The sequence below is a fragment of the Pygoscelis adeliae genome, unplaced genomic scaffold (assembly GCF_000699105.1).
Source record: "Pygoscelis adeliae isolate BGI_AS28 unplaced genomic scaffold, ASM69910v1 Scaffold10, whole genome shotgun sequence".
NCBI classification, from domain to species: Eukaryota; Metazoa; Chordata; class Aves; order Sphenisciformes; family Spheniscidae; genus Pygoscelis; species Pygoscelis adeliae.
The window spans coordinates 1,539,814-1,564,502 of record NW_008824053.1 but is presented as its reverse complement, the minus strand read 5'-3'; the positions used below and the strand labels follow the sequence as shown (position 1 = coordinate 1,564,502).

The 24,689-nt window shown below is 40.9% G+C and overlaps 1 protein-coding gene across 1 annotated transcript; it reads right to left on the bottom strand.

Annotated features, from left to right (window-relative positions):
• Positions 1–2,841: 2,841 nt before the first annotated feature.
• Positions 2,842–24,649, bottom strand: DPH5 (diphthamide biosynthesis 5). Its single transcript, XM_009333738.1, has 7 exons — positions 24,453–24,649; positions 21,038–21,162; positions 17,581–17,689; positions 7,333–7,453; positions 5,182–5,221; positions 3,996–4,096; positions 2,842–3,085 (listed from the first exon to the last, which is right to left on the bottom strand). Exons 1-7 carry the CDS (start codon positions 24,585–24,587, stop codon positions 2,862–2,864), a joined length of 855 nt encoding a protein of 284 aa, XP_009332013.1. The 5' UTR covers positions 24,588–24,649; the 3' UTR covers positions 2,842–2,861.
• Between the last annotated feature and the right edge of the window lie 40 nt (positions 24,650–24,689).

Below are 24,689 nucleotides of genomic sequence, written 5' to 3'. Positions count from 1 at the left end.
TTTAAATGATGCGATGCATCTCCAAAACAGTGTTAAAAAGCAAACAGAGACTCGTGTGAACGACTGACACCCAGAGATGGATGAATGTCTGCAGATCATCTGCTAAAACTCGCCTTCCTGGCATCCAGTACTGAATTTTGAACCGAGTTTTCCAAGTATGATTTTTCTCATGTGTTCACGCAGCTGAAGCTTACTGTGGGGTTACCGGTCTGTCTTTGGGGGGGGGGTGTCTGCGACTGAAAACAGTAACTTACAACCGTATTGTCCCAAGCCTGCAAACTGCGTGATTTTTTTACAGGACCTACAGCAAAATAAGATAAAACAAGTGCTACAGAGCGTCTGCGTTAAAATGCCCCGAATGTTTTATCCCGGTAAATAACAGTGGAAGAAAACGACTCGCTCCTTAAGAGTATGTACAGTGAAGAGGGGTCCTTCGTAGGCTAACCCTGCAAGTCTGTACGTGTGGAGCCTCGTTCCTTGCATCGGTAGGGCCCCTACAGAGAGCGAGGTTACTTGTGCGATTTGCTAAACTAAGGCAAAAAGTGCTGGTGCAAATAAATGACTCTGCTTTTTATGTAATACTGCTTACTAAAACGAAAGTTTCATCGCATCGTTAGTAAGAGCTGCTGGCGCTATTTTTACATAAAAATTGAAACTGCTGCTACTAATAAAATGGACCTTAGTGACTCTTAACATCCTGATTTTTCTCTTCTGAAGAAGAAAAGCCGGGTTTAAAGGTGAAGGAAAGAAAGGGCCTCTCTCTCTAACTGTTGTAAGTGAACCTGTTTTGGGAATGTAAACAAGATACAAGAGGGGAGCGAAGCTGCTGCTGAACTGCAGTTTTCCACCCTTCGCACCCACTGTGCAATCAAATTGTGACGTTCCGGGCTTTTCTCTCACAGTGCGGATTTCAGCTGCAGAAACCTTCATGCTTCTACAAAAAGCAAATCCTAACCAATGTTCCTGTAAGGGGATCTTTAAATACCAGCTCAGAGCAACAGCTTTAGTTACTAATTAAGCCCTGTCCTGTCTTTCCCAGCAGCCATCAGACTGCCACTTGCTGTGATTCTTGATTATCCCACCCCTTTTAAGCATGTTTGGGAATGAGTATAGAGGGATTTTCTTCCCTTTTTTTTTTCTTTTTTTTTAATAATCCATTTCTCTGATCCCTAATACTGACTCAGTGGTTAATTCCTCCTTTAGACTCCTATGAAAATCCCTGTCAGCAACTTGCCGGGATTCCCTTTTGGATTTCTCCCCCATTCAGGCTTCGTTGCGGTGACCGTCCCTGTTGGGACCTCATTGGCCAGAGACTGCTATAATGTGAAAAGATGCCAGTTCTGCCTCTGCCGTGCCTGGCGCGTGAAGACTACGCGGCTCGCTGTGCACATGCTGGCTAATCTGCTTGTCTGTTTCAGCGAGCCACAAAAGGTTCCTGCCTGTGTGGTAATTTGGCGGAAACAATGCGTAAAAGGAGTTGTGTATTTCACTTCCCACGTGCACTGAAGTCTTTTCATGTGTATGCTGGGATCTTGTGCGAGAGTTAAATGAATCGCTACGGTATTTTTGGCTGAAGCGTGAGATATTGTGAATGAAGAAATCGCCAAAATCATTCCTGGTAGCATACAGCATATTGCTTGCGTTCAGCATATTGCTTGCCTTTACCTTTAAATTACGGGAATTTCTCTTAGCGGTGAGCTGAAGTTGAATAATACAGTATATCAAAATACCTGTAAAGAAATCTTAATGATAACACAAGGGAGCTCACTCAAATTCTGAAGACTATGTATGATTTTGTTCTGGAATGCTAATGTTAGTAGCTTAGCCATGACTTGTCCCAAGTGCAATATTAGAAATTTTTAATGTAATCTTTTCTACTTGAATACAATCTATATAAAATGTTAACTATCCTATATTGCTGAAAAGATATGGGATCAAATGTCTTTCCAATAAATCTTCAGTTTAAAAAAAAAAATAATACGCAAACAGGTCTGCTTTGTCGTCATACGCACCGCGAAGACTAGTTGAAATAGCAACCGCCATCATCCATTAGCTGATCTTAAAGAGAATTCTGGCAGTCTGCTTTCTGAAAATTGCCTTGAGGTTAATCGTGGTTGCTGCAGTTGGAGTCCAGCACTTCATAAATGCTAGCATTAACCTATGAAGAAATCCAGTTCTATTTTAAATTGCAACCTTCTGAAAGAAATTCTGTGCAGCTTCTCCCTCTGTTTCACCAACTGTCCGGAGGGCGAGTTCTTGTTTTTCTTGGTTTAGACATAAGGAACATTCTCACCTGTCTGTGTTCACTCTCCCAAGCGTACAGATGGATGCAGACCTAACAGGTTTTGCACGCTGCTGGTTTCTACTGGCGAGAGAACTACTAAGTTTCTGGAAAGCTGAAAAGCAAAATTTAACATCTAAAATGCACTTCTAACAACGTATGCCGTCGGCTTGGTTACTGTCCTACAGCCAAAGCGACGCCAGACAGGTAATCTGGTACGCTGCTTCAGTTCCCTACTTGCACTTTGTCGTGGTTTAACCTCAGTCCTGCCGAAACCAGGACAACTTCTTATCCTAGTCATCAACCTAACACTGCTGTAGATGTCAATGAACTGAATCAGACAAAGGGGTTTTAAGGTTTAAAGGTTTCTGGAGGTGTCTGCGTGTTAGAAGCCGATACCAGCAAGTGCCGCTTGCGCTTTGTAGCCTCAGGTAAAAGCAGGTCCGTGTTCCTGCGGTGTTGTCTTTTGAAGTCAAGTACCATCTAACTGCACTTAGGGAAGCTCTTAATACTCGCAGGAACAGCTTTACGCTGTCGTGAAATGAAAGGTGGCACAAACATTTAAACGCCTCACTTTTATTTAAGTGGTCTTTTGAAATGCGTTATTTTCAAAACTGGAACTATCTACAGAAAAAAGCTTAAGCATTTCTAATTCCAGAGGATGCATGGTGCCTGTAACAATCAAAGAGTGTAGTGGACCGCCTAATTCCACTGTGGACATCTGATACAGCGTGCCTGAAACAATCTTCTGATCTGGAGCACCCACACGAGCGAGGCCAACACAAATTGTGTTTTCAGTAATTGCTGTAAGAAAGAAGATTAAATGCTTAATTTATTGACTAATGGTCCTATCATAAAGGAAAAAGTACTCCAAAGGCTTAAACTTTTAACACCGCTTTCTTAAAACTCCAATTAATCATTGGAGTGGCCTAGAAAGCAGCTTGTTCTTCAAAGAAAATAAAGCTGTATCTTAGGGATGTTTATAAGCAAGAATGGGAAGGCAGCAGAAGTAGAACACGAAGTTCATTCAGGAATTGCGTTCGCTTTGAGGAAACTGCTGCTTCTGATTCATTCTATATAAAGGATAAAATGAAAGGATTTTCATTTTAACAGTATTTAAGGAATAAACTTTTAAAAGGAGGACTATAGCTAGATGAATTTCTATTAGAAAGCATTTTTCTGTGACACCTTTATAGCTGCTGTCGTTTCACCCTCGGCCTCAATAAACATCTTTCACAGTTTGCTCTTGACTAGCGTTAAGAATGCAAGGTCAAAATCACAGTTCTCCATCGTTGAGTTAACCTAGATTCACGCTGGTATTCACGTAGAGCAGAGTGTGACCAGTCCGAATAAAACGTAGCAGAGATTTTTGAAGCTCGGCTGATCTAAAATGCTCAGAATCCTTCAACCTCCTGCGACTCTAATGGATCAAAGAGCTCTCAGTTAAAGACGGGTAGAAACAGCACAGGGTTACCAAACTGGGGCTCTGACTAAACCTCCAGGAGCCACTAGTGCTCGTTCAGCTGTGCTCGCTGAACTACACCACCTTCAAGCTCTGCCAAATCCACCTCATGACTAGGATCTCAGGCAGCCCAATTCCACTGCAGAGCAAGAGAATGCTAAGATTAAGAGGGAGGGCACAGAGTTCAGAGGCTCATCAGTAAGTGTGACCTGAGAGGGGTAGTAGCAGATAGAAACATCGCCGGAACGGTACCTGGTTCTCCTTGGAGCCTCCTGTTTTGAATAATGGCAAGAAGCTGTTCTGCAGCTTGATTCACACTCATGTAGCGTGGTGGCTCATAAATCTTTCTTCCTCTGCAGGGAAAGAAAAGCAGAGAAATTTCACGTACGACCCATTTCGTTATCCCTAGCGTTCTTACAGTTTATTTCAAGAAACCTCTAGACCAGCAAATGGAACTTAAACAGGCCCTGGCGCTCGGGCAGGGCCTTTTAGACAAGAGTGGAATTTTTAAGGCAGACAGAAGTCTCTTGTGCTCTCACCACACCTGTGAAACAGCAGGGCCTCCCTCCAGCTGGCAGATCATTTGAGTCCTAAAAGCAAATTGAGCTGCTGGAAGCAATATGCAGGTTTTGCAGCTTCTCCTGAAAGATGCATTAGACTTAAATTCAAGGGCAAACTACTGCTTTTCTGTCCAATGCCCTGTAGACAGATGATTACAGACTAGAAATATATTCTTAAATGAAATGCTGCTTTCTTTGCCAACTGTGGATTCAGTCAAACAGATTTTATTTTGCAACTCCAGAATAAACAAACCTCAATGATACCGTGAGACTTCACAAATGTTAGTTTAGACCAGAGTTACAGCATGCATATAAAGTAACCATTTATATTCGCCACTGTCAAAACATACAGATTGCAGAGAGATGATTAAGATGTGGCAAGAGCTCTTCTGAATACAGTTAAATGAACTTAAGAGCATTTTCTATATACTGCTAATTTCGCTGTTTAAAAAGGGCGGTACGTATTCAGTGCTTCGCGCTGTTTCTAGCCAGCGTGAGGAAGAATGAATTCAGAACGCTGTTTCAGCTATTAATCTGTTTCAGGATGGGACAGAAGAGTAGTAAAATAACACTTCATTTGCCAAGCGGAAAGCTTACCCCATTCGGACTTAATGCTTCTCACAGAAACAGTTAAAAAAAAGACCATGCTCTGCTGCAACTTCATTCAGTTACTGTAAATAAAGGCAGGTCCTATCGTAATGAACAAAAAAGTTCCACTCCTTGCAAGAAACAAAAGACTCTGCCCGCTGCGAAGTACAAGAGGAGAAGGCAGGTAAGTCCAGTATTAGACCATGGGCAAAGAACCTTTGTTCCCTGTACAGAAAAACCCGTTGTGAATACATTGTGTGTTTCTAGATAGTTGCAAAACGGTGACTCACTTCATGAGATTCTCCAGAGACTGCTCCTTGACTTTAATATCTGTAGAACAAAACAGATGTTAAAACGCAGGTTCCCTACAAACTTCCCACTTAGTTTTCTGTGTAGGTAAAGCTTGATTTAATTAGCCGCTTCTATAAACTTTATAACAACATTTTAGCTATTACAGGAAAAAGGGATATGGATTACATTCTACCGTTTCATATGTTAATTAATCACAAGGTATTGTGATTTTAGGCATGCGATTTTGCCCAAAGATAGGGCAAGTTTCACAGATTTCAGAGCAACATAGATGAATAAAAATACTGCTAAGTGTACAAATAGCAGGCATATTTACCATACCGTTCACATGCCAGCGTGTTTAAGCACACCAGGGTACTGGGACTACTCTTAAATTACGAGTACATTGTGGTCACAAAAGGTAAAACAGCATGACTGATCGACAGTGATTACATCACTGCCATGCAGGAACGTGGCTTTCGTTAGCGCTTCCTTCCTGTCCCAATCAAAATTTAGAACAATCTTCTGTTATGGGGAAAAAAACAGGATTTGGGCAAAAATGAAATAGAGAAGGGGTCAGGTAAGACTCTGCCCAGCCGCAATGTTATGAAACTCTTGATTGACCACGCTCTCTCCAAGAGGCAATCGAACGTTATCTGTATTCAAATGCCCCCAAAATATTATCATAGTGAAAGCTGGATACATTTTTAATCTTGATTTTTAAAAAACATATTGCTTAAGTTATACAGTCAACTCCTAAACCAAAGTGACTCTGAAGAAAGGGGTTTAAAATGCAAAGCCGCAAGACTATTAGTGCACCGTTTACCAAATTGCTTCTATGTCCGTGAAGTCACTTTGACTTCAGAAGTTTATCAGCACTAATCTTTTTATGTCACATTTGTTTATCTGGTAATCTAGCTGGGTAAACAATCAATACCTAGACCGGAATGACCAAGTAGTATTAAGGGAACAATTGATTTGGAAATTGGTTGTTTTCAGCTGTGAGCTACAATTAGATGCAGGTACCACAACTGTCCCCGAAACATGAGATTTACAATTCAATTCTACTGTTTCAAAATTTTTACTTTCTCACTACGGCATAAAACAAACATAAAAAGGGAGATCGTAAAAATGATTTTACAAAATAGCTAAAGAATACTTTGTTTTGGTATATAGTTGTAATAATCCTTGTTCAAAACACTTGTGAAATCCTTCTTTAAAACAAATCACCACAGTTCTGATTTTTAGCCAATTTTGAAAACAAACAACTTTCAAGGCATTGGAAAGTTTGATGTGCAGTGATGCTTACACATTTAAATTGTTTCCTGCTCAGGATTCCTCCAGTTACCACAGAATTTGTTTTTACTTAAAATATTAATTTATTTAGCACTGAGAGATCCCAGCTGTGTCTGAAAGATGATACGGAAAGCTATATAATTATATATATAAATATGCAAGTGCCTTATAGTTTATATGCAGGCAGTTCCATGGTCTTTAGGGAGTTACTCAGAAAGTAGCTTTCAGCCGAGAATTGTTGGGTAGGATAAAGATCAGGCAGCACCATGGGAGAGCCTGGGGACAGCGGGAGCAGTATTCCGTTTCAGCTCCGTGGTCAGCAAGGATTTTTTACAGCACTGCACCTTCTCACGTGACAATCGCCTTTTGCCAGAACACTCTTAGATGCGGTAATTTAGGAAAGGGACTATCACCTTACAAACCAGAAATGTGGTTAAACGTATCATTTAGCTCCCCAGAAAGTCGAATGTGTTGAGCTCTAACCTAATTAAGTCAATAAAAGATAGCTGCTAGTCACTCCAATCTGATTCGGATCCTGAGCTTGATCTAGCTTAAAAATCACACCCATCTTTAGAGCAAATACGGGCCTCCTGCTCCTATTTGACTTCTACAAAGGCATACTTTCTTACGGATTTTCTGAAGAGGAATTAAGAAATTCCTGGCCGCTGTAGCATGAACAATGGCTGAACTGACTCTAAGTACACATACGCTGAACGTTCCAATTTTTGGTATATTTGCAAAGACATACGTTAGCTAAGAACATGTGTTTAATCACAGACTTCATCTCATGCCTATCGCTATTGTTTCTGGACACCGCGGAAGATGGTAGCTAAGGAACCGGGGTAGCCACTGCTTACCAAGTAAGCACAGTGTGTGCATTCCATTCTGCCTGTTCTTCTCGATCTTGTCAAAAAAGCTCTCTGGCTTCCATGTATCAGTCCAGAAAACTACAGAAACTGCCTCTCCAAACTTGTACAACTGTAAAACAAAGCAAATGCAATAACGCACGTACACAAGAAGAAAAAAATAAGTAGTAGAGCATACAAAAAAATGCTATGAAAATCATGAACAATTGGCAACACTGAAAAGTCCTGAGCCTCGTTAATAAAGAAGTTTCATACTACAGGGAGAGTACTCTCCTATAAGATGCTTAAGTTTGCTCTTTCATAAATACACAACGAAACATTGCATTAATAATACTGCTTCCTTTTGAAAAAGCTGTCCTGTGCTGCTCTGCATCTCTTGACTAGTTCTAGTGCATTCCTTTGCATTCCCTCCTTTCTTTTTAACAAAATCTGTAATTACTGAACTGTTTTCTTCTTCCTAATAGAGATGTGCTCTTGTTCTTTTACTCTCCAAACAGTAAAGCATGTTAAAGAACGACTAATGAACTACCTGTAAAGTTTTTATCTATCTCCGCGTACCCCTTTTCAATGTATACTAACTTTCAATCTACCTTCAATTCTTCGTTACTTAATTCTGAAGCCCTTTTAAAGGCAAAACTTTGTAAGGCTAGCACGAAAATTAGTACTTATTATTTCTTCTTTTGGTTAAGGCTAGGCAACTCCTAATAATGCTGCAATACTTACAATGTTTTAATTCTACAGATACAGTAGTATTTGTAGTAAAACAGCACTTTCCTGCAGATGAAAGCTGTATCACGCAAAAGAAGTTACAGTCTAAAGAGACAGTGGCTCTGAAGATCTGAAGACAGGGACGGGTTGTGCGTGAAGCAGAGGGGTGCAACATTTTTTATGCACATCTGGTAAGAATATCGCTAGCAGATTCTATGACATACTCACTGGTTTTATTCTCAATCTTAACACTATTTATTACTGTAAGTCCCTAATGTCGGTGAAGACGTTTGAAGCGATAGTCTTGCCAATCGTTTCCAGTGATGCAAAAGCAAAAGTCGTATGTAACCTAAGGCAGCATTTGGCCTGGAAGTTTTTGCAACCAACTTGAGAAAGGGCAAAACCACGCATCAATTTTGGTCAATTCAGCTCTGGAATGGGGCCGTCCCAGATGGCTTTTACAGCTTGCCAATATTCTCTCTGCTCAAGCCCACCAGAGAAACAATGGCTGTGCGGACTAACTTCCCCACTTTCTCTCTAAACCTGGAAGGAAAAACTGCTTTTCCAAGCCCGCTGCAGGAGGCACTGCGTGTGCTGTTAGCAGAGAAGAGGACCCTCTGTCGAAGCAGCTCTGGCAGCTCTGTGCCATCTGGGGATTCCCCTATAGATACTTATTTTACTGTGGCATTAGGTTGCGGTTTTAACTCCTTTACGCTGGCAGAGCAGAATTTGAATCAAAGCAGAAACATGTTTGTTTTCAAGGGACCAAAAGCTCGAATTTTAACCATTCACGCTGATAGGAACAGTGTCTGTTCAAAGATTCCTGGAATATTACTGAAAACATTTCCTCTTTTAAATATTTCATTCTAGCACAGGGACAAGAACACACAGCGTACATTTCACAACCTAAAGGTTCTTCCAGTAAACTAAATATAGGTTGAACCAAATGAATTGCTCCTGATGTAACTTGTTAACTATTTCAAGGCTGTGTTCTAGAAAAAGAGAAAAAAACAGCTGTTTTGCCTGTTTTTCATGTGGCTAGCTAGAACTCTTTCCATTTCGTACCAAATCTGAAGAAAAACTATTAGAACAAGGAGTTTCTCTTTCTCCCCTTCACCGTTAGAGCATCTGGGGGCAAGTTAACCTTTAATCTCATTGGTAGTATGCCTTCAGTCACCAACAACTGCTGAAATGTCCGGTGCCAACCTAACTAGCTAGCTTACCGTCTGCCACCTGAAAGCCACCGCCGTCACCTCCCAAAAGCAGCAGCCCTCCTTCAGTACAGAAAGCGGCCTCAATTAACCTCAAATCTTATCCCAGTCCCTTTGGCATTTTGAGAACCTGAAGGAGAGAAACTTCCAGCTCTGCCTTTTAGCAAAGAAAAGGATGGGCAGAAACGGGCAAAGTGTTACTATCTGGTAAGTATTTTGTTGGGAATCAGATCTTTTAAACCATTCTGCCACATATTAAAAACAAGTCGGGCATTCAACTTTATACCCTACAGCACTTGTTCTGATTGTTATTTTTCTCTTTTCCATTGATCATTACAAAGATTCTCCATCATCTTCTCCAACAAGAAGTTAAGCAAGTTATCCTTTTTGTGCAAGCACTGCCAGTCAGATTCACTGAATCTGTCCTTTGTTTACCAGGTCTTGCATTAAAACTGAAGTCTGAATGTCAAAAAAAACCCCAACGTTTTTGTCAGAAATGGCCTGTCTATTCAGTAGAAATAACTTCAGAATATCTTCACGGAGTATGGATATCATAGCAAACTGTAGTTATGGTCTCACAAAAATACACTTGCTTTCTCAGCACCCGGACAGCACAGAGGTAGCTTCTACACCAACAAGATGGAATGGGGCATACTTCACTAACCTCCTAGAATTGCCTTGGCAACTTATACCCCTCTACTAACTCAACTTCTAAAGAACAGATTTCCTAGCATTAATGCATACACGTTTTTACTTTAAATTAAAGAGGGGAAAATACTACTTTGGAAACTTTCAGGTACACCAACAATCTGAATGCTGCGGAACTGAAGCAATAGATGGATACCCCTATTGTGCTTGACTCCTTGTAACCGATTACCTTACAAGCACTTCTACAGACACAAATATTTCTTTCTCATCCAGCATTTGATCTCTGCAGACGTGTGACATTTGTGCAAACATAGGCACTGCTCTTCCACCAGAGCAAGCCTGCTTTAAAGAAGCAACACATAACTGTATCAGAACTTACATTTTTGAACTCTCTCCCTGTACCTCATGCAGATTCAATTTGTTCCTAATACCGTTTCCTGTGCTGTGTTCTAATTTCTCCCTCCTGAAATGCAGCATGAAGTATCAGACTTTCAAGAAAAGCCTTGCTGCAGAGAGAGCAGCAAATGCCAAAAATTCCACTACTATCCTAAGGATTCAGCAGTTACAGAGGACAGCAGGTCCACTAGAGCCAGAACCCACTGAAATTAAAACAAGATTCTTTCCACCAACCATAAAAGACTGAATAGGGCCCCAAAACTCCAGAAATCATGCTTGTTGTTGGAATAAAACTGTGACACATTTGTTAACCAAGGCGTATTACAACACAACTAAGGATTAATGTCATGCTTTGAGATTGTGAAGAGGATGTTTAATAAGACCATGAAGAGCTCTGTATATTTTCAGTGAAACGATCATGCTGGACGGTTGCTGGCACAGCTTTAAAGAGAGGCAACAGCAAATGAAGTTTCACAGTGGTCATCTGTGTGCTGCACTCTACATTAAGCAGCTGGGGTTTAGGAGTGGGCAAGATCTGTTCTGTACAAGCTAAAACATCTCAAGCATCACACTTGCACTAATCATCAGATTTGTTAGAGTGCCTACATTCTGCTCAGGCACAAAAGCGCCAGAATTTCAAAGGGGCTCAGTGAAATGGTTGGACAGACATTTCGTGCTCTCAGCTTGGACACTAACCTTCTTACCTTCTCCCTAATGCTCAAAAACTTCACAGAAAAATTTCAAAAGGTCATTTTGAAAGACCTCAGTCTTTGGAAATACCCCTTACAAACCCCCCCCCCCCCCCCCCCCAAGTAGTAATTGGCTTAAGCAAAGCTTTGTGCACTTAAATTTTGCAATGCAATAGCTGAGGTCAGGAAAGGAAGCCAGAACTCTCTAACTCCGAGGCAATACTCTGCTAGAGTTTTCTGCCTCTCACAAAATACTGCAGAAAGCTGTTATTCAACTCACACTTTAATCACCTCAGAACAAGCTGTAACTTCCTATTTTATTTACACGCATAATATGAAAGAATGTCTGACAACTTTTGGTACTGAGGTGCCTGTTTTCTATCAGTAGTTTTAACCTTTCTGTTAATGATATGCCTTATTTTACTTGTTGTTTATATAAGCGGGACTGATGGCTATTTGAGAGGCCAGAATAAACTATGAGAGAAAAAGTGCTGTACCGTGATCTCAGCTTGGAAAGCCTGCATGCAAGTGACATTTCAATGAAACTACCGAGCAACTTCGTTAATGGCCTGTCTGAATGACATCAGACACCTGAAGCTGTCCAGATCAACAGTCCTCACTTAAAATACCAGTGTGGCTAATCACCACAAAAATATAGGGCATAAAAAGAAGGAACAAGCTGAGATTAAATAGGGAAATTAAAAAAGGAAGATCCCCCATCCCCTCTAAAAAGTACTAAAGCAAGCAGGAGAGAAGATGCGAGATAATATTAAAGGTCAGTAGGGCAACAGCTGCAGAGAAACCAAGAAGTAAACATTTCAAAATGCAGACATTTATTTTTACAGCATCTTTCCCAGAATTATTGCTGTATCAGCTGCAACGGTGACAAAGCAATTCCTCACTTAGAAGCCTACCCTCCTTTCCTAAAATTTCAAACAGCTTCAGGACTGGATACATGTCAGGGGAAGAAGGTAAAAAGGAGTCTTATCATTACATTTTTCAGACCTGGCACCTGTACACAAATGCAAATGCCTATAAACCCTGTAGGACTGAAACGCTACTCAGCTATGTTCTGTGCTGAGATGGTCACAGGTTACGCTGCAGATAGTTCTCACAGGGCAGGTGTGTTCTGCAAATGAAGATACTCCACAGCCTGATCACATCCTGCTGACAGACACCAAGAGGCTGCTTCTCCTAAGGGTATTCCTCAATGGAATTTGGAGACCATAGGGCACCTTGCATTATCCCAGGGTGCTTCTTGATAAATCCCAATGAACAGACACAGAAAAGCTAAGACATGTTTTGTTCATCCTTGTCATGAGAGTTCCGACGTGATGCTATGCAACATTCACCCTCAAAAAAAAGAACCTAACAAGTCAGATTTTTCCCTTTATCCTCCGTAACCAGTTAACAACCCTCCAGACCATATACATCAGATTAAAGCGCTCCCACTGTTCTTTATATTATATACTGTTGCCAGAGAACAGCTTAGGAAGTGGGACAATCATCAACAAAGAGGTAGCAAGAATCAGTCAAGCTTCATTTTTGCTTGTAATTGGTCATATGAAACAACCACAAGCCTAGCTCTAGCCCTTTACACTATCTTATTTAGTACCACAGACCTTTAGCAACTTTGAATGCCTCTCATGAGAACCTTCACATGAACTTGAAAGTTTTTACCATTCACACACAGGGGGCTATGACTCCTTTTTGTACTGCAAGCCAGCAGATTGGCTCAGCTGTCCCAAAAACCTCCAGTCCCCTTAGTACATGCCAGAGAGAAAGGAACTGTGAAGAAAAGGATGTTTGGCTGAGGGAAGCCCACTCCACATGGTTGCAGTCTTCAGGAGGCAGCTGAGACAAATCACATAAAAGCAGCTGAAGGGAAGAACACATTTTTCTCTTGGCTGCCTCCTGTATCGGCACTTAGGAAATAGCCACTCCACAAGCAGAACAAAATTCAATCAAAAGACTCAGAAACTCCAAGCAAACTTGAACAGGACAGGATTTTCCCTCCAAGGTAATGTCACCTTATCTTTAATAACCTCCTAAGACTCTTCCCAGCAATATCAAACAGTGACTCCTTCCCACCCTGGTGACTTGGGTTACTAATCTCAAACAAAGATATCTAAATGGAGAAAAAAATCTATTCTGATTAAATGGATGTTTCTGGGTCATGTTTGCTGGTGACAAATGGCACTAAGCTGAACAGCAACTGTGAGTAATGAAGTAGTGTGACTAGCACTGATTTAACCTTTAATTGGTTCGAGAAACAAATGCCAACTTCTAACAGGCTCAGAAGCTGGTAGTAAGTGAGAAAATCAACCAGTGATGGAAAACAGTTTAACTGTCAGTGAATAAAAACCATTTTGCGTAGAGCCCCTCCTATTAGAGCAAAGAGTATTTTTGAAGATTAGGGCACAGAAAGAGGGTGGAACTCAGAGGTTCCGCTCCTGCAGCTACTACAGGTTTTCTATTTGACTATGAGCACAGCGAATAATGATAGCATTACTATTATACTTCAGCTTCCTATCTATAAGTAATATTTTTCTATTCAACACTGAAAATGTACTCACCTGTTCAGTAAAGACTCAAAAATAAGTAAGCACTGCTTTTGCATTTAAGTGATCAGCTAGTAGTGAAAAGACAAAACTATTTTATAACTGTAATTGTCTTACAAGAATTAACCAGACTGCAAACAAAAAAAATCGAGATGAGTCACTGAAAGAAACAAGGGGACATGCAGATGTTTGTTCTGAAGCTATTCAGGTGGAAAGTGCGTATGTCTCAAAAGAAAGGCAGGTCTCTGCCACGACATGTTTTTTTCCCTAGCTACCCTACCAAATATAAAGTAAATGCTTTCAAAACTAGCAACACCACTCTCCCAGAAATGAGACTCATTTTAGTCTTTTGTCTCATCCCATGGCTTGCCTCCGGTTGCACTTCGGTTCTCAATCCTCTTTTTTTTACAGTAATGCCATTATCTCAAGCCATTTCAAGTTGCATCATTCCTTCACGTGCATCCCAGGTCAGTGTGATGCAGAGTCTTCCTCATGTGTTTGACCACCCATACTGCTACCTCAAAGATACATGACCAGAACTGGGTCAGAGAGAATTCTGTCCGCAGAGCACCACACTGGCCAGGGACCTTCCCAAACTAACCCAGATGTCATGGAGTTTAGGAAGGAGAAAGGTGTAAATTAGAGATCTTGAGTTTTCTGCCTCTTTATTCTAGGGCTAAAAGCCTTAGCAATCGGCCCCATTCTGAAAAACTTGAGTGTGAGTACAGATAAAGCCATGGAAGTCAGGCTAGGCTCTCCCTTTGTTCTCAGCTTGCAATGCTGAATCCTAGTCGGATAGAGCCAAGGCAACGTCTTGCTCACAGGGTAGCTGAGCAGTGGTAGAACAGGGGTAAGCCTGTTACCTAAAATACTAAGCTTTCCAAAGCTATGGAATTACAATGCAGCTGCTGATGGGGAAAGCTGAACTGTCTCACTAGTTACCACCCGCTAGAAGTGCTCTCTGAGAATTTTGGTCTTCCCCTCAGGACTTCTGTCCCCCCTCCCCGACTTCCCTGGCAGCGTGCGTAGATACCAACCTGCAGGACTTTCTTCACTGGTGGTTGTTCCCCACTACAACGGGAGTCAGTGATCAACATACCTACATGTCAGATTCCAGACAAGAGAGGTGAACCTGCAGAGAATGTGCTAAGAGGCACTCACACACAGGCACTTTTCCTGGCTTCTCCCCCCTGGCCGCATTAATTTGTTTTTGAGGGAAAAGATGTTCTTCAGCCTTGGAAAAAAAAAAAAATCTGACACAGTGAAGCACAGCAGGAACTGTGTAAAAGAGGGAGCCACAGCAAGTCATAGAGCCTTATGCCCAGTCAGACTAATACTTTGCTAAGTTATACTATCCCCTGCTTTCACTAGCTATAGCTCATTGTATCACTCTGAGAGCTTCCTGGAAGTTCAGAGAGTTTGATTTTTCAAAACTAAAAAAAACCCATTCTTTGTACAAATACAATCTTCACCTGTGCAGCCTTCAAAACAATTCTGTTTGAAGAATCTTCTGCACTGATTCTGTTAAATGGGCAAGACAGTAAAAAAAAAAATTTTTTTTGAAAATAGATATTCACCCTTCTTCACAATTTGGCAAGAAATATATCTATGAATTGAAGGTGACAAACCATCCCCAATGCTCTGTTGACTTCAGTAACTCACTACTGTTCAGGAAAACTGCGCAACTACCAGAACGTTGTTGGCTGCACAGAAACATTGCTCTGATGACAAGAGACATGTTCTTTTGTGAACAGACTGGGCTGTAGCTGCATTTTACTGAGGGCCTAATCAGCAGTTACAGCTCACTACACACATGGCTTTCAGAACAGCATACAAAGGTGTTTCCTGTTTTTCTCTAGTAAGAAAGAAAGAGGTTTTGTATCACAATCAGATTAAAACAAGAAAAAAAGCCAAGCCTTTTCTGTGGTGAAGCAAAAGAGGAATCCCTGCTATACTTGACAGCAACTTTGCAATTTGAAACAATAACTCCAAAACTAAATTGATGGCAGGAGACAGCCATGAACGTAAAGACTGTTGAAAGAAATTATAAACTTCCACCACAACTCTAATTAAATCACAGGCTGCTTTTTTGTAAGATACCACTCACTTGCTGTTTATGCCTGTAAGGAGCAATGACGAGTTAAACATACAGCTGGTTATAGTCTGTCCGGTAATACAATATGATCACTATTTCCTAAAATGCTTTATACAACAACAGGAATGTTGACTTATAGAGGGCAGCCCCTCCCAAGCCAGAATGGGAACGGGGACTAACGCCAGAGTGAATAACATCACATTTCCTTCATGGTCTGTTCCCTTCAGCATGGGATAAGGAAATAGTACACTAACCTCCAAAACTCTGCATATGTGAAAAACCTTATGGACTGTTTGCAATATATTCCCAGTTAGTTTTCTGCTCTTTTTTTCAATTAACCTAGAAGCTCTATACTCCTCTTTCCTATGCCTAGCTGGAGTTGTGGGGGTAGCAAACTTTCAGAAAACTTAGTCACCTGTTCTCTTTGGGAATACGAGCCTTGCATCCTCCTTCCTAATGAACATAAAAGAACTGTAAAAAGACAGCGGGCAGTAGAAACTACTTGTCAACAGCTTGACAGCAGAAGCAAACTTTGCACCACCACGAAGCCAAAAGGGGAAAGGGTGAGCCTCAGCCTCAACTCTTGTGTTACCCGCCCCAGTAAGTGCAGTCATGCGACAGCTGCCATCTGTCTGCTGTACATGTAGATTTTATACGCCAAGGAGCCTATTTCCTTCCTAAAAAATAATTTTGCCCAAGTCTTACAGCAATCGGCAGGTATCACTAAGAAAGCGCTCACAGGAAGAATTATAAAGAATGTGAATCCTGTACTGCATTCCCTTTAGCATTAGCATTCACATCTCAAAAGAGGTGTCAATGCTGAACTGCCAGATCAGACATGGCTCTCACATTTCTAAACCAGAGCCAGAGATAATACCCAACTTATTGCAACAGATTTTCTGCTGCTGGGCAGCATTGAAATAAGGCTATTGGAGTCTGTCAGTGTAAATTTGAAGGTCCCGGTTGTTTGTTGAAATAAAAAAAAAATGGTGTTCTTTTATGTTAAGCTAGGAAGGAATGCTTCCTCCTTCAGTGATGAAAACTTACTGTTCAAACCCTCAACTCCTGTCCGTAGTACGCTTACATTCCTGTGCTTGCTTTTGGTTTTGGTAAAGCGGGAGCTTGGTTCCCATACACAGGGAACCATTCTGAACCTTGAGAAGGCAGGTTCTGTGTTAAAGTAATGAATGAAAACAAGAGGGGGAAGCTTCAACTAATTTATGTGTGATTAGTTACGATACATACACTGCCGTAACATTGGTCATGCAGGAAAAGCAATAATGGACCTATACATGTGTTAAAGGAAGTAGTGAAGTATTTCCTTGGGGGTCACTAGAGCTTTTCTACTTTAGCCATTCAAGAAGCACAAAAACTGTCATTTGTTCTTCTAGTCCTTGGCTAGGCAAATCCCTCCTCCCTTGGCAGATGGGCAGAACGTGAGGACAGGTCAACCTCGGAGAGAAAGAGTGCATCATATACAAGATTTTGGAATTCGTTATGATCCGAGTTGGGCATATAGACAGGCTTGTGCATGTATTCCTTTTACGACAAGACCAGCATACTTCTCCACAGGATAACAGGTGACCATCTCAAACTTACCAGGTGACCATCAGTAGTAGAAGGAAGCCAACATGAGCAAAGCTTTATCTGTAAAGTAACTTAAATATCAAAGTCTCCTGGGGCAGAGGGAAGTTAGAGAGCAGAGAAGAATAGAAGTGTTACTATTCATTTTCACATGTGCTCATCAAAAGGGACTTTTGCTGACGTGTAGCATGCTGAAAAGGAAGTGTTAACAAATTCTGCCAACAGAAGTGTACTGTTGCTACAGATGTTCAAAACTTCAGATTGCAACATGCGCCACTACAGCAGTAGAAGAGCTCACCAACACTAAGTTTAGCAGTTGTGGAAGAGCATATATACAAAAATGTTACCTGTAAACCACAGCAGCCCACTGCATTCATTATTGAAGCATTATGAATGACCTTGTACGGAATCCCCAATTTTACTGCACGTAGTACTAAATCACTGTGCGTCGTGGCCCTGTGTTAAGAAAGGAATTAGAGATTGAAAAGATAAAGTGACCAAGTGTTACCAGCATTATAGTTTGCTTTGAAAGTAAAATTAAACCCTTCACAACTAGGGCAATGCAGAAGTACCAAAAGGGCAACAATAACTTGACTAATTGTTATGGGAAAGTAAAAACTCCAATAAGGCTTCCATATGTCATCTTCCCTAGCTGAAAATACAGGCATCCTCAGTATGTTACGGTTCTTTGCAGCTTTCTGGCATCATTAAAACTGTAACACCAACACAATTGTTACTTTTTAAAATAGCTTTGGCAAGTACTTGAAAAGGAAAGTTCCATTTATCCTTTGTCTTCTGCAGGTGTCTATCGGACATCTGTTCAACTGTAAAGGTCAAGTCCATTTGGCATAGACTCCAACAAAAGTCCAATATTTCCTTACTCGCTGCACAGCCAGGTCTGCTCCCATCTGCACCAGTGCATGCCAGGAAAGCAACACACTCAAACAAGAACTTTGAACAGACTGAGGTAAACTGCATGCAGTACTTAGGAAAAACATCCTTAGACTAAATCAACTTTTATAATATTTAAGCCAAATTACTCAAATTACCAATGCCTAAGTTTGAGTGATCAAGTGTGTTCTGAAATAATTAAGAAAATTCTAGTTAAGCTTAGAACTGAGCTAAATTTGGCTCCAGGTCTAATGCTCAACAAACACCTTGCGGTGACTGGTGCAAGAATTACTGGGCTTGTAGTTAACACAATTGGGATTAGAGTCCTTCTAAGATGGTAAGTATATACAGATCCAGCAAATCTTTGAACTGCAACAATGTTGACATATGTATCTTGCTTACATGTATGCTTACCTAAATGCTAGGCACTCCCATTTTCCATGTGAAATATGAAAATGCACCTACCCCTCGCCTAAATTTATCAAACCTGAACAATGGCCTTAGCCACCTTGGTACGTACCAAGACGTACCACACATTTCTGTGTGGCCATTCCAAAGAAGGAAGCAAAGAAAGAAATAGCATGTGCCAGTCAGAATTGATTAAATAGGAAGACTGCTTTCACCCTGGTCTGGTTCAGTTACCCTAACAGAATTCCCCTGATTTTTAGTCTGATAATTTTGACACTGCATGTCTGACTAGCACCCATCAGCAGATCAGGTGCTTCAGACTGGAACACAAAAGTGGCAGCAGCTGGCAAGGCTGTGAGGATCAATCATTTAAATAAGAAATCAATTTCACTGGAGAAAAAAAAAAAAAAGAGGAATCTGAATTTGGGAAATCAGAGACCCTGACAGAAACAGGCTCCCAGTCCTAGAAGAATGCAGTAAAGAGATCTAAAACAACACTTTGGTTAGTAAACAAACTATGTTCCTGACTTCCATAAGCAAAGGTGATGTAGGAATGCCTGCCCTAAGAGAAGGGGACTAGTTTTACGGCCTTGTATTATTCCGTTCACATACGTAGGACAAGAAGCACTGGAGGATTTTGTGATTATGCTAATACTGACCAAGGGATCAGCTGGCTTTATTCACTCAAATTTGCTCCAGCCAGTATTTTCTCCCAATGTCCATATGACTGTAGCTAAATGTGTCCATAATGACTGTAGCTAAAAGCAGAAGTGCCCTCATGAGCACTCAGCTAATACCAGCAAAGGCTTCGTGGAGTCAGTCCTCTGCACCCAGAGCTACACCAGTATTTTCTGTCACTGATACAGGTTTTAAGTTCTACACGTAGTAATAATATGAATGTTAGCACCAGGCTAGATGAAGGTGGGCTTTCCAGTATGCTACTAAAATTGTCAGGTTCCTGCTAGCACATCCATAGCTGTTACCACATAGGCAGATAAAAACTTGCAGTGAGCAACAGTGAGAAGGAGGACAGGGACACAGCTTGTTTTATCACTTTAACCAGTAACTACCAATGCCTGAGATTTCCTAAGGCTGCCAGGTGCTTTTCTTACCTGCAAATACACTCGAAACTCTACGATAAGCTGCAGTCATATGGCTTCTATCCTCCTCCCATAGGGCTTCTCTTAGGACAGAAACATTCAGTACTCTTTCCTAGTGACCTCATGAACCCCTAAATCCTTAGGGCTCTATGTGGGCATAGGAGCAGTTCTAGCTGCAGTATTAAGAGCTAAGAACATAAACGTTTAGAAAGAAGCAACTCATTTAAAAAAAAGCATAGTTTCCAACAATGATGTAGTATGTTAATCAGAATTGAAGTATTTTGACACTGAAACTAATGATGACTAAGGCAGATCAAGATACTGCTTACAAGTAGCAATTACATGTCAATACATGTAGGTTGTTTTTTTTCATCTTGTGTACTTACTTGTATCAGTCACTGGATCAGAGCACAAGAGCACAGGTAACGTGGCTCTACACTCTACATGAATCCTAATTTTAATGTTACCGTGTATTGAAAGTATAATTAGTATTTCTGAAATACAGCATCATCTGCCCATAAGTACTAGTTTAATATAATATTCTCTTGCCAATTCCCTTCAACCTGTATTTACATAAATTATCTGCTTTTGACAGATGTGCACACTGCTCCTCTTTTTGATAAAGTCTCTCTATACTTTCACTCGCAAATGGGGTGCTCAGTGATTTGATTTTTCTTGTGCCCCTTAACATTGTGGTATAAATCTTGAATCACCAGCTGGAGACTAAAAGCTCTTCTGTATGGCCTGACATTACAGATTGATGATGCCTGACTGAAAAGACAGAAGGAGATCCTTCTGGTGATAGAAGACGACTACACTTTTCAGCCGGAATAAAAAGTGGAAACAAAAGGCTTAATAAACCAAAATGAGGAGACATTTATAACGACCTAAGTGATTTTAAAAACTAGCATATATCAAAGCAGAAGCACTGTACAACCAACAAACAGTATTCATTCTGAAACAACTGAGCATAAAAGCTGCAGTTTGCAAGTGCAAATAGCAACTAAAAGAATACTCTTCAAAACATAGCACATTTCTTAAATACGTGATATCCTAGAATTTCTTCTGTTAGCAGATAAAACCTGGAACAAAATATTCTCTATAAAAGCTAGCATGGAGAACGAACTGATAAGTGACTGCTGAAGGAAAGATTTATACATCCTGGAGGGTCCACGCTCCTATCTGTAAGGGATATCTGGGCAAGGAAACTCCAAAGCAAGATGAAGTGTGGACAATTGCATGTGTATTTTAATGCAATAAAAAATATACAAAGACATAAAAAGTGCTTCTGGTCTGAAAACCAGCTTCTTCCATAAAGAATTACAGTTATGGCGTATGGCTCCTTCCTACTGAAAAAAGAGAGTGATCAAGCTACAGCAATAATTAAAATGTTGCTTTGCCTTACCCAAAAGGATCACCAACTACAAGAAATGCGACATCACAAACATCAGCTTCTTTTAAAATGCTGTCTGCTTCTTGTTCCACTGTTTCTCGGTCAGCCAAAATCAATTCTTTTCCATAAAACTCTTCCTAGAAATTGAAATTAATAAGAAACACCAAAATAAGACACTTAGGAGTGATTTCGTATCTCTCTGGGTGCTCGCTCAGGAACACAGGCGATGGGCAGTGGAAAGGCCAACTTTATTATTCTCCCCAGCAGTCTGACCCACGTCTTAGAGAACGCTGCCTCCCCTTGCAAGAACACCTGAGCTTCCCATAAAACAGCTCCCGAGCTGACAAAAATGAGTCAAGCACGTTATTCTGATACTGCCTTGGGTTTTTATGCCTTCTGTGTCAGTTGAGGAGCTGCTACAAAAGTAGCTCAATCACACCTGCATACTGAAGGTACCTGGGTGGACTCTAGGTGTACTTTAAATTAAGCAGTCATCCTACTGTAAGGCATCCCCCCTCACAAGTCTGAGCCTAACTGCTTAGCTTAGTTATAATACCGACATCAAACCAGATACAAATACGGCACTAGCTATACCACAACCTAGTTTTTTAGATTTTTCCTTAGTGCATTGTAACTAACCACATCTAAGGAATGATTTCATATTGATCCTTCATCTTCAGTTCTCTGTAAGAAATACTTTACTATGTATACAGGTAAATGTGTATTTGATCGTGTCCTTCGCTTTTCTTCAGCAGCTCAGTAATCATCGTGTCTCTTCGTATGTTTTAAATGCCTTTATTACCAGAACCAACGTCACGTGTAATGAAACTTGTTAGTCCTAGAACATGTTGTCTGACCATCCTGAACATATCTGTCTCTAAATTACGTGTCACCATACATTTCACATGCTCTTTACATGATTAGATAAATTTTTTTTTCCAGGGCATAGACCAAAAAGGGTGTTTTTGTTCTAAATAGTATTCAGAAAATTTGGGTGGTATTACAAATATTAACAAATTGATAAAACTATTAAGTCAGTTATGGTCCAGAAAGATTTTCCCCTGGCTTCTCCTGTGACTTCAGTGATAGCTTCATCTTTGACCGCAAAGCATAGTGAATTGACAAGAGAACCATCGTACTTGTACAGAAGCTGAGTAGTGCTTCCATAAAAAAAAATCCATCCCATAGCGAGAGTACTAGATATGGGACCTCTGTTACTGGGTTCGGTTCCCTTTTCTAAAGATGACTTCCTTACCATTTTTGAGTAAGTTTCTCTACCTCTGTAAAATGAGGATATTATTTTGCTTGTGAAACAGACTGCAACCTGTACAGATTCGATAGAAAGGGGACCAAGTAGATGTATAAGCAAATCTTGTATCTGTGATTCAGAACAGTTGATGGCCACCCTGGAGTACTGCTGAGGTCTATACTAAACAAACTACAACAAATTTTGACACCCCATTTGTTTTTATTAGGTATCTTACACTAGATGCAAGTAGTACAGCACAACAGGAGCTGATCTATAAAGCAAAGCGCTTGGTGCGGAGAACTCAGTAACAATGCTACATACGTTTTGGTGGGTTTACCATAGGATGAGACTAACTTTAGTCCAGTACTGTAAGCGAACGCACACTATAGAGCATATTAGGTGCATTCCCAGAAACACACCTTTCAATTTGTTTTCATCTAACAGAATCTATTTGCATGCTTTGACACTGCTCCACAACGCAAATCAAAGCACATTAATTAAAGAATATATAAAAAGCACTCTCCTGACAAAAACTAAAATGTACTCACTGGGAGGTCACTGGGTCCAAACAGTTCTTTCACCAAACAGGGCCAATTCAGATGATCAACATCAAATAGCTTTTAATATATGTTTCAGGCCAACAAGGTAGCCTAAGCAAATCATGTCATTTGAATTTTGAGATCTGATTTTAAAAGCATCGGCACAGGAGGATTTCTAGAAAATCCCTGCAGGAAAGAATCTGTTCTTTATCTCTTGAGAGCTTTCCCATAACTTTTCTTGTTGCTTAGGAGAGACTGACCTTCAGATTACTAAATAAACTACTCAGCATTGTCACTTGTATGTAAACTGGGCTGTATTATCAACACTTGGTGATTAATTCCTACATTCCCTCTTAGGCAGTTTCAGGTAAGAGAGCATCTTTTACTTTGTTTTTATTGATCGCTTTTCCCAATTACGTCATCTTTGGGACTTCAAGGTTTCCAAAAGACTTAAAACAATAAAAAACAAAACAAACCCCCAAAAATAACCATGCCAAAAATATTCAGCGTTTTTCTATTGTTCAGTGTTTTATTTTCAGCTGGCTAGGAATCCATCACTTTTTTTGATAGCAAATGCAGATTTTGTGAAGTAAAAATATCCCAGTAATCATTTCTATTTTGCAATTTTCCAACTATCCAACAAGAACAAAAAAACCCCAACATTTTGATTTGAACGGATTAATTTCAATTCAGATTGCTTCAGAGTACTGAAAAAAACCCAGAAAAACATGGAGTATATCTTCATTTCAAAATAGAGCAGACGATATACCACAGATGGCCCCAAATATTCTAGCCTAGCTTGTATCTAGAAACCACATAACGCTGACCGCAAGCTGAAAGTCTCACATGCTGTATGTACATACAGGTATGCATATATATATATACAAGTATGTTATGGCTATACAGCATCCAAGACCCAGATAGCATCTCTGTATAGCACTACGCAGCTTATTCGGAAGTGAGATCCCTGTTCTGTGGGTAGGCAAGCTCTTTTTTTGGTGTTACTTCAACATTAAACTTTATCTTTCTATGACCAGTGAATCCATCAGAGTTATAACTTGTACATTTTTACTACTGCCTTCTTCCATAAGGTGTGTTTACTAATAAAAAGCTTATCTCCACGTTGTTCAACAGCCCGTCTCTGCCTGAACTATGTACGTTCTAGAAGTCTCAACATGGTGAGACAGCTTGGCCCACAAGGAAACATGGAAATGTGAGACAGTCAAATTACTATTCCCAGCAGGCACACCATAATACCTCAGGCTGATACAGCGGTTCAAGGCACCAAAACGTGTATTTTTTCTGGTACACCTTTTGATTTTTTTTCTCAGATCAGACATTTTTCTAGCCAAGTTCTCCGATATTTCAGGATCTCCGTACGTGGTTAGAATCTGAGATGAGAACTAGTGTCAATGCTTGCAGGAAGGAAAATTTTATTTTCACTCCGGTCTTCTCATAAGGTAGCGAAACGATTTCTCCTACAAAATACAGTGTGTGAAGGGCACGTACATACTTTTTCTGAGGACACGCACCATTAGCTTCTCCTGCTGACGTTACCGACCGACCGGCCCCAGCGCCCTCCTCGCTCCTTGGCACGGGGGCCGTCAGGGCTCTGCGCGACAGCAGCGCCCAGACCTACCAGCGCTTCCTTGCCCACCGTGAGGACGGACGTGTAGGCCTCCAGGTACACCCTGCGGCACCGCCTCACCGCCTCCAGCCCCTTCACGGTGATGTCCTTGGCGTCCCCCAAGCCCAGCCCGACCAGATACAGCATGCTTGGGGAGGCCGGTTACAGCCGCCAGGCCCACTGGCCGCCGCCTGTCACGGGAGGGAAACGGGGATCAGCGCCTCACGCCCCACCACGCCACCGACCGCC